The sequence below is a fragment of the Artibeus jamaicensis genome, unplaced genomic scaffold (genome assembly GCF_021234435.1).
Source record: "Artibeus jamaicensis isolate MK-2021 breed Jamaican fruit bat unplaced genomic scaffold, CSHL_Jam_final contig_233, whole genome shotgun sequence".
Taxonomy (NCBI): domain Eukaryota; kingdom Metazoa; phylum Chordata; class Mammalia; order Chiroptera; family Phyllostomidae; genus Artibeus; species Artibeus jamaicensis.
The window spans coordinates 1,924,079-1,938,360 of record NW_026521486.1 but is presented as its reverse complement, the minus strand read 5'-3'; the positions used below and the strand labels follow the sequence as shown (position 1 = coordinate 1,938,360).

General features: G+C 58.4%; 1 protein-coding gene across 3 annotated transcripts in view; it reads left to right on the top strand.

The window, feature by feature from the left end:
* Positions 1–11,493, top strand: part of PPARA (peroxisome proliferator activated receptor alpha) — a 45,190-nt gene extending 33,697 nt beyond the window's left edge. For all 3 annotated transcript variants that reach the window (XM_037160177.2, XM_053661504.1, XM_037160178.2), the window contains exons 5-8: positions 150–288; positions 1,057–1,259; positions 7,429–7,876; positions 10,441–11,493. In XM_037160177.2, coding sequence (XP_037016072.2) covers positions 150–288; positions 1,057–1,259; positions 7,429–7,876; positions 10,441–10,688 — 1,038 coding nt within the window. In that variant the 3' untranslated portion in view covers positions 10,689–11,493. The remainder of the gene's footprint in view (positions 1–149; positions 289–1,056; positions 1,260–7,428; positions 7,877–10,440) is intronic.
* Positions 11,494–14,282: the final 2,789 nt, after the last annotated feature.

The following is a 14,282-nucleotide window of genomic DNA, read 5'->3' as shown; positions in this document are numbered from 1 at the left end:
GAAATTTAAAATATTCATTGTGTCCCAATTACATCACACTCTTCGGAACTATTTCCCTAAATTTAGTTCATTTTAAAAGATGGTAAGGGATCGGCAAGGCTTGTGGCTGGAGCGCGATCCAACCTCACGCGCATGCGCTGGTCCCGCAGGGCTTCTTCCGGCGCACGATCCGGCTGAAGCTGGTCTACGACAAGTGCGAGCGGAGCTGCAAGATCCAGAAGAAGAACCGGAACAAGTGCCAGTACTGCCGTTTTCACAAGTGCCTTTCCGTTGGGATGTCCCATAACGGTAGGTAAGGTCGTCTACCGCGTTTCCCCAGCCCATGCCTCAGTTTACCCTCCCCCATGTCGGGGGGTGGGGCAGTGCTGGGCGTGAACGAGGTGAACGAGCGCCGACGTTGAGTGCCCAGGTCTTGCTGTAACCGCAGCAACCTGAGAAACGAAAGGCCCCCGACGCTGTGGCTCAGCGCGGCCGGGAATCACGGTTAGAAACTTGGAATGGTAAGGCTTGACACAGGATTTGGAAGCAACTGGACGTCCCTGTGTCGCCGTGATGCTCCTTCCTGTCACACACATGGAGCAGGTGCCATCTGGGTGTCTTATCCTGCTGTGAATTTAACTTAATTCAATCACACTCTCATTTGAGAACATGCTTAAAACAGCGAGTTCATAAAAGTGGCGTGCCCGCCTTCTGGGAAAAGAAGGTGTGCCGTGAACTCACCTTGGCCTCACTCCCCACCACAACCGAAAGGCCGGATGGCGGCTGTGCCAGCCACTGCAGGCGGCCCTAAGCCCCGCCTCCTGGTGTAACGATTAATGGCATTACCTCTCATTTTAATCTTTTGAAACGGTCCAGGGTTAATGGAGTTTGAGTTTTATTTTCATCTCTCCAAAGCAGAAAGTTGAATGGCTTCGAGAGGCAGGTTTGACTTCCCTGCCATCCTCCATTCAGAGTTGCGCACACGCGAGGCTGTCGGGGCGGCCGTGAGCTGTGGTTCATGCTGCCTCGCTCACCTCTGTCCCTCCCCCATTGCCCCATTTCTCTCCCCACCCCCAGCTATTCGTTTTGGTCGCATGCCAAGGTCTGAAAAAGCAAAATTAAAAGCAGAAATCCTTACGTGTGAGCATGACATAGAAGATTCTGAAACGGCAGACCTCAAGTCCCTCGCCAAGAGGATCTATGAGGCCTACCTGAAGAACTTCAACATGAACAAGGTCAAGGCCCGGGTCATCCTCGCGGGGAAGGCCAGCAACAACCCGGTAGGTGTCTCCCCCGGGGCATTTGCCAGTCTGCCGCGTTCCGCCGGCACCACATCCCCTAGAGCGCAGAGGAGGGCTGGGAACGCAGGTGTTAAACAAATGCTGGGAAAACAGTATTTGTCCCCAAGGTGACCGAGAGACAATGGAATGGAAACATTCAGAGATGCTAAAATGTAGCTTAACCACTCCTGTCTGCTGGGTTTGACCTACCCCAAAGCTCCTAGTGACCGAGTTACTATGAGGACTGTGTAATTACTATTCCAAAAACAGAAATCCAGTTAATAGCTACCAGATTCTAGGGTGTGTCTGAGTGCATTAAAAAAATTCCCCATTTTAACACCCAGAAAATGAAACCAATCACTTCCCACTCAGAATATGTCCCTGCACTCTTTCTCCCCAGACTGTACCCTCCTCTCTGACCTGCTCCCCTGCACACACCTGCCTTCGCTTCAGTGGGAAGGCAGCTGCGTCTTAGGGCTTAGAAAGGGTGAAGTGTTTACAGAAACTTTGCTGTCTTTTTGGAGAGTTCTGGACCTTTTCAGGAGCATCTGTGAGTGCCTCTTGGGGACTCCCTGCACCTACTTCATCACCTGCCCAGCCTAGCGTCACCCCCCCACCACCTCGACAACCAAGTCTGTCTCCATAGAGCTGCCTCCGAAGAGGGGGCAGCCGGGGTTGGCAAATAAAGACATTTGGCATTTTCCTCTGAGCCTGGCGAAACAGGTTTCGTTTGTACTAATGAATAGCTCGAAGCGATCCTTGTTGGGAATTACAAGCTGGAAGTTTTAGTCACGGTGAAATAAAGTATTTCATAAGTTCCTGGCTTTCGTGAGTAGACCAAACCTCTTTTTCACCAACTTCTGTAATTCTTCAGTGAATTCTCCCATCACATTGGCTGAGACACTTTCTGAGGGCTCCAGAAAACCCTGTTAAAAACGGGAAGAAGCGTACCCACGCCTGGTGGTCTCAGAGGCTCGGGCAAACTGAGTCAGTGCAGGCCCAAAAGCAAAGCGACCTGCACACTTTGAATTTCTCTCCTGAAGGGGATTAGTGAGCGGAGCCCAGAACTAGAGTCACCCCAAAGTCTGATCTGTTTCAGATCTTTTTAGATCTTTCCGAGGTCTTCTCTTTCTCCCTTGGATTTTTGGAATTTAAAGCAAATTAAACGTCATATTTACTCTTCACCAAGCACTCTCGTTGAATATAATCAGATTTCCAGGGAATGTCCTTGTGGATGGCCCGCTGAGATCCCCAGGTCTCAGGGGGAGCCCCGTCACGCTCGGCCAGAGCCAGTGACATCTGGGTGGTGGGATCCTCTCGGGGAAGATGTGTCTTTTAGTCCTAAGGAGACGGACAGCCGGCCGGTAGTCTAGGATTGGGCTTCACTGCACCAGGAAAAGAGTTCGGAGGCTTCCTGTTAGGGGCGGGGCTTGCTCCCGCCCCACGCCTGCGCACCACAACCTGCAGGTGCGGGGCTCACTGCCTCTGACCACAGGTTGGCTCCCAGCCGGGCTCGCTTACCACCGCGTGTCCTCTCCGTGTTGGGGGCGTGGCCCTCCTCCTGTCCCCCACGAGAACCTCAGCGCTCCCGGCTCGGACCTGGCCCCTGGTTTTCTCTCTGCTCAGTCTGGAGGAGCCGACGGGTGGGACGCCCACCGCCACTGGGGGTCTCTGCCCAGAGTCCTGGCTGGTCACCGCAGTGGCCATCAGCGATCACAGCCCACATCTTTCACATGGCTCAGAAAGCAGTTCAGTCTGTCCGCGGGACATCTGCCGGGGAGATCAGGCTTCCCCTGACCCAGTCACCCTGACCGGGGCTCGGGGGCCCGGCACTCAGCACTGCTCAGGGAAGTCCCGATCGGGGATGACGACCGGGGATGACATGGCGGTCCTCGCTGAAGCTGTGATGGGGAAGAGGTCAGGGAAGCGGCGTGGGCTTCTCAGATCCCCAAACCTGCGGCCTGGAGGTTTGGAGAGCACGCGTCTGACTAACATGGAAGGGCTCCATCTGTGCGGCCCACCAGGCTGGGTTGTCAGGTCTGTTGGGGCTGTAAGCAGACTTAGTCACTCAGCTTGAACTTGGGAGGACAGGTCTGCCCCCAGAGCAAGATGGGGCTGGTTTGCCGTCACTCAGGGTTGGCTTCTTCCCCGCCAGCCCAGGGGAGGCTTCCTGCAGGGCCTGCTAGGCAAGGGCTCGGAGCTTCTGATCCGTCACCCAGACGTGGCCCTTGGCGAGGGCAGACTTGTAATTAGAAAGCAGGCCGAGGCCTGCTAGAAGTGGCAGCTGGCTGGCCCTCACACCAGGCCACTGCTTTGCTCCGTGAAAACCACTTCTGTGGCCTGTGGACTGGCTGCAGCAGAGACCTGAGGTCGACCTGGAACCCGCTAGGATGCTGGGTGGGTCAGGAGGGTTCCGGGGCAAGGGATGGAGACAGGGTCCTGGGGAGGAAGGGAGATTGCTTGGAAGCCAGGCAGACTCGGTTGCTTTGGGGAACGGGGTTTTAGCGGAGGGAGTGGTGGTGGGCTGGATAGCCAGCGTCTGTGTCCTCCTTCACTCGGGCTGGGGTGAGCCCCCGGATTCCACAATGAGCAGGGCCCTTTGTCGTTGGTCAGAGATTGTCGGGGCCCTTGCCGCCCCTTGATTTGAGGGTGACAGGGACAGAAGTGTCCCTGAGGACCCGGGGGAACGTGGCTCCCCTCTGGACATGGCTTCCAAAAGAGGTGCTTCCTGCACACAGCGCCTTGGAAAAGGGCGTGAGCTGACCGGTGGTGAGGTGTTAGGAGTGTCACCTTTTGGAGAAAGCAGCGTGCAAATGAGACTGAGGAGCTTTGACTCCAGTGCCTTTCTCATGATGGGCACATATGCGCTCACACTCACGCACACACATGGACTCCCATGCACACATGCATGTTCACACGTGCGCTCTCACACATGCTCATGCACACATGGACTCCCACACACACGTGCACAAGTACCCTTGTACGTGCACACTTACCCTCAGCCTTAGGTGCCTCTGGTTGGAGGAGCTAGCTCCTCTCTGAGGAATAGGTGAGGGAAGCAGCCGCTCTCCAGCACTGGCTACCTAGACACCCGCCACGCAGGGTGTGCGGTGACAGCAAAGCCGTCCTGCTGCCTCTTGCGTCCCACAAACCTGTCAGGAGTTCCTTCCATCCAGGTGCGGGCACAGCAGGGGTCTGTTTCGGGGTTCCCGTGTTGCTCATCACTGTTGGGAACTGTCTTTGGAGTCTCTGAAGATCTTCAGTTATAGAAAACATTTATCTTCCGAGAGGGTCGTCGAGCTGCAGACCGAACTAGGCATCACCTGCAGCCAGCCCGGCACGCGGACGGGGTTCTGCAGAGTCCAGTGTCTTGTTTGGCAAAAAGCAAAGCAAGGAGCAGACGTGTGGTGGAGAGTAGATTCTTCGACTGGCCGCGGAGGAGGGGTCCCGATGTTCTGTGCTCAGGGACTTCGGGGACGAGCGCCTGGCACGGCGGGGGTTTTCTGCCAGCCCTGGGTCGAAATGCTATGCATGCTACTTACGTTGTCTTTAGATTGAAAAACAGACTTCATGTTTTATACCTTTTTCTGGAAGTGTGTAGTCCAACCCAACCCAACGCTCACTGAGGCATTTCATCCCAAGCAGCTCTACCAGTAATTCACAAGTTTTTCCTGGAAGACGGCGCTGCCTGGTGTTTACAGAAGGTGCTGTTTAAATGTATTGTGGTGACGGGTTGTCACAAGTGACACCGCAGCACACTGGGCAGCGTCGGTGTGGCCAGCAGCAGTCGTGTGTCGGCGGGCAGCCGGAGGGCCTCCGCGTGGGGCGGCTGCAGGCCACACCGGGCAGTTCTGGATCCTCCCGGCACGTTCCACGTAGTCCCTGGACACGACCACCTGTCGTGTCAGATGGGCTCACATGCAGGTGTGAATGTGAAAGGCACATTCCAAAGTAAATCACAGGGCCTGGCAGAAGGAAGGCTTGCGTGGGTGTGGCCGGGGGTTGTACGTGAATGTCTCACATGAGATGGACAGCAGTTTGAACATTTTACCGAAAATGTCACGTGGGGTGCTTGAGTGTGGTATTGTTATGTTACAGAATGACATGCTTACAATTTTGTAATCGGAGCTTATAATAAAAAGGGGGTGTTATTTGTGGCGGACCCTGTATTAGCTGCACAGGTTTCTTAAACAGTCTTATCAAGAACGTTTATCAGTCTTAGCTACAGTTTCTCTAGCTTTAATAAACACTGGCTTCTCAATATGATCACTTGTTTTGAATTCCAGGGGTTTCCAAATTTGCCAGTTATTGAGGCCTGCCTTCTAAAATCCAAGTGATGATCTTGTAGAAATGGGACATCTGTTACCATTAATCCCCCCTCCCTTTGTGGGAGTAGGTGTGTCCTTAAACTTGCCGGGGGCCAGCCCCATGGGTGCGCGTCCTGTTTTGGTGGGATGCTAAGCTGTCGCTGTCTGGAGATTCTCACTCATCCTTGAACAAGGGGCCCCGTTTCCGTTTTGCACTGGGCTCTGGGCTCGGCCTGTGAACTGCCACAGAGAGAAAGCAGCACTCTGTCGTCCAGTTCTTCGGGGACCCACCTGGTGTGGCAGCTTCGCAGCCCACGCTCACGCTGCAGACTGAGGGAGGCCCTGCTGCCTCTAAGCCACTGTTTCATGGATGTTTTTGACCACGGGACTCCTTTTTCAAAAACGCTCCCACCCACCACCCACCCCCCCCACTGAATGCACTTGAAAAAGCCAGCGATTCGAATAAAGTCAGGGTGGCCTCAGAGTCTCATTTGAGATTGAGGGCTGCTGCCGTCTAACCTGGGGGACGTGTCCCTCGTCCGTCCTGTGTGGGTGAGCGCCTTGAACCTGGGCCCCAATGCCCGGCAGAGCAGGCCTGGCCCCACACCTCCTTAGACCAGTGCTGGTCCGGCTGCTGTCACGGTCTCTGGGGACAGGCGGTGGGGCTCCGCCGTCACACTCGAGGGGCTTAGGCGTCTCAGCTCCAAGTTCGATTTCAGAATGTTTTCGCCCATTCGGGGTGATTTCTAAAGCACCCCTTGCCTCAGCTGTGGAGTCAGGTGGTTTGGTCCCCGATACTGTAGTGCCCGTTCTCATTCAGGTTACGCACCTCAAAGGCGGCCCGTGGGATGGTGCCGGCACGCCCACCGCCGCTGTGCAGGCCCGGGACGGTGCACAGGTGCCTGCGGTGGTTGTGTGCTGATGCTCTGGTGCAGCTGGAAGGGGGGCCACCTCCCGAGACGGTGCAGGCGCTGTGGTGATGTGTCCTGCCCGCTGGCAGTGATCCTTAAAGTCACGGGCTGCCTATGGACCCTGTTCACGATGGCAGCAGATAGTGCCCCCGCCCCTCGTGGCTGCCCCACGCACACCCAGCTCTGGCCGGCGGCCGTGTGTCCGTGCCTCTCTCCCCAGCCCCACCACATGGGTGTGCTCTCCTGGGGCTGGCTTCCAGTTATGTGGCCACCCATCCGTTCTCTCCTCCACACGGTTTTTATGAAGCGGGGGGCCTGCAGGTTTAGGAGCAAATGGCCTGGGCAGGTGGGGCGGCTGCCACGGGGCCTGTTCCTTGTTCTGGAACGTGGAGCTTTGGCGTGACGGCTCCAGTCTCGTGCACAGGGAAGCAGGTGCCCTCCAAGGCTCTTGCCGTTTGTCCCCAGACAGCGACGCTTTAACGACGCCTGCTCGCTCGTTTGTGCGCAGACACCGCCTGTCTGGGGTGTGCGTGTTTGCACCCAGGTCTACTCCATCAGCCGCCAGTGCTGGGTGAGCTGTGTACAGTCCGTCAGATGGCAGCATGGACAGTGGTCATGCTGAAGGCCACCCCGTAGTAGGAGGGAGTTCAGAGGTACTATGAAACGGTGAAAGCGCTTTGCTCATATTCCCTCGTTAGCTTCGTTGCCAAAAGTCAGTGCCTCACTCTCTCAGCAGCGAAACCCTCCAGTGTCAGGCGGGGGTTGCTGGTATCGGGCGCATTTCAGCTGCGGGCTCACTGTTGCGGTCCCCCGGGCCCCACCATGGAAGGTTCTTTAGGACGAGGACTGTCCCCAGGTGACTTGGGTGTAGTGGCTCCTCAGCAGTTCGCTGATTATCAGGAGGACACTTGTCACCAACGACCGGGCTTACTCCAGTGCCTTTCTTTGCAGCCTTTCGTCATCCACGACATGGAGACGTTGTGTATGGCCGAGAAGACGCTGGTGGCCAAGCTGGTGGCCAACGGCATCCAGAACAAGGAGGCGGAAGTCCGCATCTACCACTGCTGCCAGTGCACGTCCGTGGAGACCGTCACGGAGCTCACGGAGTTCGCCAAGTCCATCCCCGGCTTCGCCAGCTTGGACCTGAATGACCAGGTCACGCTGCTGAAGTACGGCGTCTACGAGGCCATCTTCACCATGCTGTCCTCCGTCATGAACAAGGACGGGATGCTGGTCGCTTACGGCAACGGCTTCATCACGCGCGAGTTCCTGAAGAGCCTCCGGAAGCCCTTCTGCGACATCATGGAGCCCAAGTTCGACTTCGCCATGAAGTTCAATGCGCTGGAGCTGGACGACAGCGACATTTCCCTCTTCGTGGCTGCGATCATCTGCTGTGGAGGTGAGTTCTCCCTTCAGTCCGCGGTGCCACGCGCTGCCAGACTTCTGTTGCGAAGAACCAGGGGTGGTGAGTGGGGGGCGGAGGGGCAGGCACTGGCAGGGGAGGGCGCCTGAGCCCCTGTGTCGCCGCCTCACCTGCATCATGTCATATGCTCTTATGGATGAGTTCGTATCGCACGTTGTGTGTGTTTTACGTACGTCACAATGTATAAATGCTCTACTTTAAATGAGATCATGAACAGTGTGTCAGGTAGGGTGATGACAGTGTGCTGCATTACGATGCGGGCGTGTGCCGTGCAGTGACGTTTGGGTGGACAAGGGACCACGTTGTATGTGGTGGTGCACTGAGCTGAAACCCTGCAACCGCCGGTGTGGACAGCCTGCTGCGCCGACAGCGTGCAAAGGCGGTGCGTGCAGGAGTGTGCAGCCCATCGGCCACCTCCCTGGTGTGTGTTTGCCACACTGCACTCCTGACCGCGGCGAGCGCGCTCTTCCTGCTCACCACGCCAGCCGTCGCCCACGGCAGCCACGTCCTGTGTGTGCCGGGCTCTCGGCAGTGTCACTGCCACTGTGCTTGACCCGGTCCCACGGGCTCTGTACAGGCCAGACCCAGAGCGCAGCTGCGGCGCGCAGGAAGCTGGACCGCCTGGGCGTGTGTGCTCGTGCACGGTGATGGTCGTGCTGGTTGAACGTGTCCCTGTCGTTAAGTGGCACATGACTCCACAGTATAATTCTGTCGCTGCCACGTCATGGCCGTGTCATACTGTGCGGGGTGCCATGCACCTGTCGGGACAGCTGTGCTCATGCTGCTTCAGGGTGAGGAGCTCTGGCCACTCACCAGTGACAGTCCCAGAGTCGTCTCTGCTAAGGAGGCAGGTCCTGGGAGGGAGCCCTGGGCTGCTCTGCGGGAAGCTGGCTACACGCCTCAGTTTCTGGCTCAATGTCACGTTGCTTTAAATAGTACTGTCCTGGGTCTAAGAAGGTCACTCCCCGTGGACCTTACCTAGCCTTGGGGGCCGCTGATGGGGCGCCTGTCCCCACAAACCGCTGGCAGCTGTGCTGTCCCCGTGGTGGACTCACTTGCAGAACCGATGCTGCCGCCGTCTTCCCGACACCGTAGGGGTGCAGAGTGCGAGCAGCCGGTCCCACGAGCTCTGTCCTCGTTACCACCAGCTGGCGGCCGGGGGTGGGAAGTCCGCACACTCTGCCCGAAAGGGCAACTTGGCAGCGGGGCCGTACGTGGTCTGCCCTCGCGCTGCGGGCTCAGAGCGGCTGCGGAGCTGTCTGTGGGCAGTGCGGTCTCGGCTCCGTGAAAGAAATTAGTTACGTGTCAGCCCGACAGGGAAACGTGGCGAGATGCACAGTAGCCTGTGCGACGGGGGGTCACTCTATCTGTTTAAATTTCTGCTTAAAAAGTTAACAGTTGCAGTCGACCCCGCACCCCGTGGACTTGAACTGCATGGTCCACTCACACTTGGACTGTTTTCGGTGGACATACAGCTGACCTTCCCTGTGCCCAGGTTTCGTGTCCGTGGACTCTGCCAACTGCGGATCAAAAACAGTGTTTTTTCAGTTTTCACTGAATGTATTGGGGTGAAACAGGTTGAAAGGGCGTTCTCAGTCCATGGTTGGGAGCCCGCGGACGAGAAGGACCAGCTGGGGGCGTTGGCCTGTGCCGTGTCACATGACGGACATGAGGGCCTGTGGGTTTGGTGGCCACAGGGGGTCCCGGAACCAACCCCTGCAGATATCCAGGGGCTGCTGCTCAGTTTGGGAGGAGTCAAAGTGTAGACCCCCTGCATGGTTCAAGGGTCAACTATATATATATTTATAACCAAAAAAGATGGAAGAAAGAAGGAAAAAGCCATCTCCATCATGAGCAATACTTCTGAAAATCAGAGTAGTGAGGACGGCTGCGGGGCTGAGGGTACTTTCTGGGCCGAGGGCGGAGCCCTGGGGCCCGAGGCCCGGCTCCCCTGTGGCCCCCCACCCCCGTGGCCCCCCGGTGGGGACGCCCGCCCACCCTGCACCAGCCCTCAGCCCCGGCCTCCTCCCCACGGGGTCTCCTCTCTCATCTCTCACTCTGCCTCCTTCCACCTGGTTCACACCGGGAGGTGCCGGTAACGACTGGTTTCTCCCGCAAAACCCAGGTCTCACACTGTCACTGCCCTGAACCATCGGTGAAAAACTTGAACCGGAACGTCTAGTTTTGACTCAGGAGGAGTTTCACCTCCCACATTCCGCAAAACTGGCTGTTGTAACCATCATCCCAATGTACGCTTCCCTCCTGTTGGGGGTCCGCCTGCCAGGTGGACATCAGGCAAAGGCGAGGAAAGGGCCAGGCTTCCAGCTGCATGAATATGCACGGATGGGCATTTGCCCTACCTGCCCCCGTGAGGCCAAGCGGCTTTGGGAACATCCAGGTGTCTCCTAGTCGGGTCCGCAGTGTCCGAAGGCCCGGAGCTTCGGGGGAGGAAGGCCGGGGAAGGGAGGGGCTGCTTTCTCAGGCGGATCCCTGCCAGGATGGCTGTGCACTCAATCGTCTCTTCTTTCCTTTGGGGGTAGACCGCCCTGGCCTGCTAAACGTCGGACAGATTGAGAAAATGCAGGAGGGGATCGTGCATGTGCTCAAACTCCACCTGCAGAGCAACCACCCGGACGACGCCTTCCTTTTCCCCAAGCTCCTGCAGAAGATGGCAGACCTGCGGCAGCTGGTCACCGAGCACGCGCAGCTGGTGCAGGTCATCAAGAGGACCGAGTCGGACGCCGCGCTGCACCCGCTGCTGCAGGAGATCTACCGGGACATGTACTGAGCTCCCTTGAGCAAGCGAGGGGCAGGGAGCACCCCGGGACTCCTGGAGGTGGCGGCACTGCCGAGGAGGAACGGGATCAAGGCCACTTTGCACAGATGTCCCCGCCGGACCCTGAGAACCTGACGTGTGCACTCTAGGTAACCACGACCCCATTCCACACTGGCTGCCTTTTTACCGAGCGCGTGCAGAATCGGGGCGTGGAGAACTTGGAGGGCGATGCTCGGCTGTCTGAGTCGAAGCGGTGCAGTCTGGTGCTGATCGATGCAGTTTTGTTAAAATCAGGGCAGTGACTCACCACTGGTACCTGGCGACCTCGGAGCCGAGATCCATCTCCCCAGGTACCAGTGTTGACTCCTGGGCTCCTTTGTAACGTTGGAAACTAATCAGCACTTTTTAACTTTTGTAATACCGTATATCTAGATGTAACCAAAGGTTAGGCATTTTAAGAGCGGCTAAGTATTTATTCAGAAGACTTCGATTCTGCTCCCTGAAATCGAAGAGCAACAGCATGCAGTTTTTTAATCACAGACGTTGGGATTCAAAAGGATCATCTGATAAGCTCTGGAAGCGGGGCCGCCCGCATTGCGTGGGCTGCCCGGGTGCACGGCTGTAGCTAGGCCGTGGGGAGGCCTGCGCCGGCTCCTGTAGAAGGTCCCGGGAAACCGCGTCTCCGCCGCCCTCCGCTCTGGCTCATGGCCCCAGTAAAGCTGGTGTTGGTGAGCAGGACGGGGATGGACTCGGAAGTGCCTCCGCGTCCCAGCCCTCCCACCTGCTCCCTCTCAGAGCTGGGCCGTTGGCATTTGGCGGGGGGGGGGGGGGGGCATGGTCTCCAGGGCAGCCTGACGTCACCTGCACGTGTCCCTCTGCGTCCTGTGTGTCGGGGCAGCTCCCGGGTCTTTCCCTGCGTTGCCTTTTAAAAAAGGCAGCTTTGTTTTTGTAACTCTTGGTGGTAGTAGCTGTTCGCTGGAGTGGGGAAGACGAGGTGAATGTGACTTTATAGTCCTGGGGGTCACCTGGGGAACAGCGGGGGTGGGGCTGGGACGTGAGGTCCAAAGGTGGTGTTGCGTGGTCCCAGGAGTCACTGCAGCCGGCGGTCTGCGCGGAGTTGGAGAGCAGAGCGCCCTTCTCCAACCCCGTGCATAAGGCCGACACGAGTAGATGGTTGTTTCAGCCTCGAAGGTCGGCTTCCTGGCCTCAGGCCGCCCGTGGATGCCACCTGGACTGTGTCTAGGAGCGCGTGGACCCGGCCCACTCTCCCCTTCCGTCACCGCAGCGGACCCACTGTCCCCTCAGATGCAGCCCGCCTGCCAGGGCCGGCAGGTGCACGGGGCCCCTGGATCCTGCGCCCACAGTGCCACGGCCTGCTTGGGTCCTTGACACCCATCCCCCACTGCCCTGAGGACATCTGGCCCTTTAAGGTCATTACCACTTACCGTTGAGGAAGGGTTAGGGTCAGCACTGGCCAAGTTCCCGAGATCAGCAGTAGGGAAATGTGATGGTAGAAAAACCAGTCCAAGCGTGAGGCTTCAACTAGGAAGCTATTGAAGATCCAGTCAAAGGACCTGCTGGGCGCCAGTAACAGTGTCCCACGTGGGAAGGGCAGTAAGCTGGCGGTCATGCAGGCCTGGGGCAGCCCCTCGATGCCCTTCCCTGGAATGGCGTCCCCTGCGCTGACAAGGTGGGGGGGCCATGGTTGTCGAGGTCGGGGCTTGGGGGCTGCGTGTACCCCCAGTGCCGCACCTGCTTCTGCTGACCTCTGGCCTCGGAAAGCGAGTCTGGAGACCCGGCTTTCAGACAAGAAGGGCATTCCGTTGTGGCTCCGGTCAAGCCCCTCCAAAGCAGCCCCGTGTCTCGCACTTCCTGCAGTGTCCAGCAAGCTGCCGGAAGGCGTGGCTTGTGCGTTAGCGGCCTTACCGGACGTCGGTTCTCTCCGGACCTGGCTACCCGACCAGCCATGTCCCTGGTGTAGCCGTGGAAGAGGCCCCAAGGGACCTCAGCTTAAAAGTCACTGGATGTCTGGAGGCGGTTCACTTTTATTAATGGGAAGAAAAATCACATGTCCCCAGTCTTGTTAAACGACAGAGTCACTCAATGTTTTGGGTCAGCTAATCAGATTTCTCAGTGCGTCCGAGGTCACACTCAGGCGGCCGCCCCCCAGCTCGGTGTGCTGGGGCGTGTCGTGCAGGGGCTCGGGGAGGAGTGTGCACACGCTCGCTGGGTTTCCCTGAAGGCCGGCGCTGAGTCCAGCAGCACCCTGACGGCTCCAGAAGCTTCCGGCCACAAGTGGGCAGCCGCAGGGCCTCCGGGGTGAACGCACCCAATGACCCGCGCCTCTGCGAGTCTGTTTAAACCTGATTCTTCAGGTTCTCGACTCAGGATAGAAAAGAGTGCCAAACTCCTCGCAGGCCACCAAGTCACCAGACAGCCTCGGTCTTGCGTGCTGACAAGAACGCAGGGACAGCCGAGGCTCCTCAGAGACATGCCTCCTAACCCCGCGGCCAGCTCCGGCCCGGCCCCATCGGGCCTCTCCACCCACCCTCCGGCGCCTCCCGGGCATTTCCTGTTGGGTGACCCTCACACAGAGTCTGTGCCCGGAACCCAGTGAGGGCTGCATGGCTGGAAGTCATATTGTGACATCCTGTGTCACCGAAAACAAGAAGCTCCCGGTGCACTGGCCACAGAGGGATTGGGGAGGTTGAATAGTGAGCGTTGCCTGAGCACCGGAGGGCTGCTCCTCTTCCCGCCTTGCTCTCCAGTTTCCCTGAGACCCTTCTAGAACTCTGACAGGATGAGTCCCGAGCCTCTTCCCAAGGAGAGTAGTGATGGCGGAGCCCAGGAGAGGCCCGCGGTGCTCAGTGCATCCGGGGCGCCCCCGAGGGCGGACCCTGTCCCCAGGGGTCCTTGCTCTTCGCTCCCAGAGCACAGCAGGCAGCTCTCTGCTCGTCTGGACGCCTTGCTCGCCAGGCCGTCCCTCTGACAATGCTTGGGCCAGGGTCGAGTGGAGAGTCGCGGACAGGCTGCCTCCCCGGACCCGAGCAGAAGCTCTAGACGCAGGTCACCCTTTGTTCAAGGTGTGGTAACCAAGCCACCCGCCCCGCCGCTAGTGCTCCCCCTCCGTCTACAGCGCACCAGCTACCTCAACAGACCCGTCAAAGACACCGGTCAAACGAAGGTGCTCGGGCCCCTGCGGCCTTACCACCCGCCCGGAGGCCCCATGCTCCCCACCCCCACAGACGGGGAAGGTTTGGTGACTCCCAAAGGGACCTTTGTTGTTTAAAGGGAGCATCACAGACACTCGTGTGTAGGAGTTGCTGCCCGCAGTAGTGAGATTGAACCTGAGCGAGACGGGGCCAGGCCTGCGGGGACCCTACGCCCAGGCCTCCCCTCCAGCCGCGCCGCACCTGCTGGCTGTGCAGGAGCCTGGCCGTGGGGCGGCCCTGCCGGAGGAGGAGGATGGAGAGAGAGGCCTCCAAGCGGTCCTGGTCGGACTGTGGCTCCCTGAGGTCTTGCCCCATCGTCACAGCTGTGCCTCTGCCCCTGCTGCCTCCACACACCATGGTGACACTGGGCACACGGGGCCCAGCTGGCAGGCGC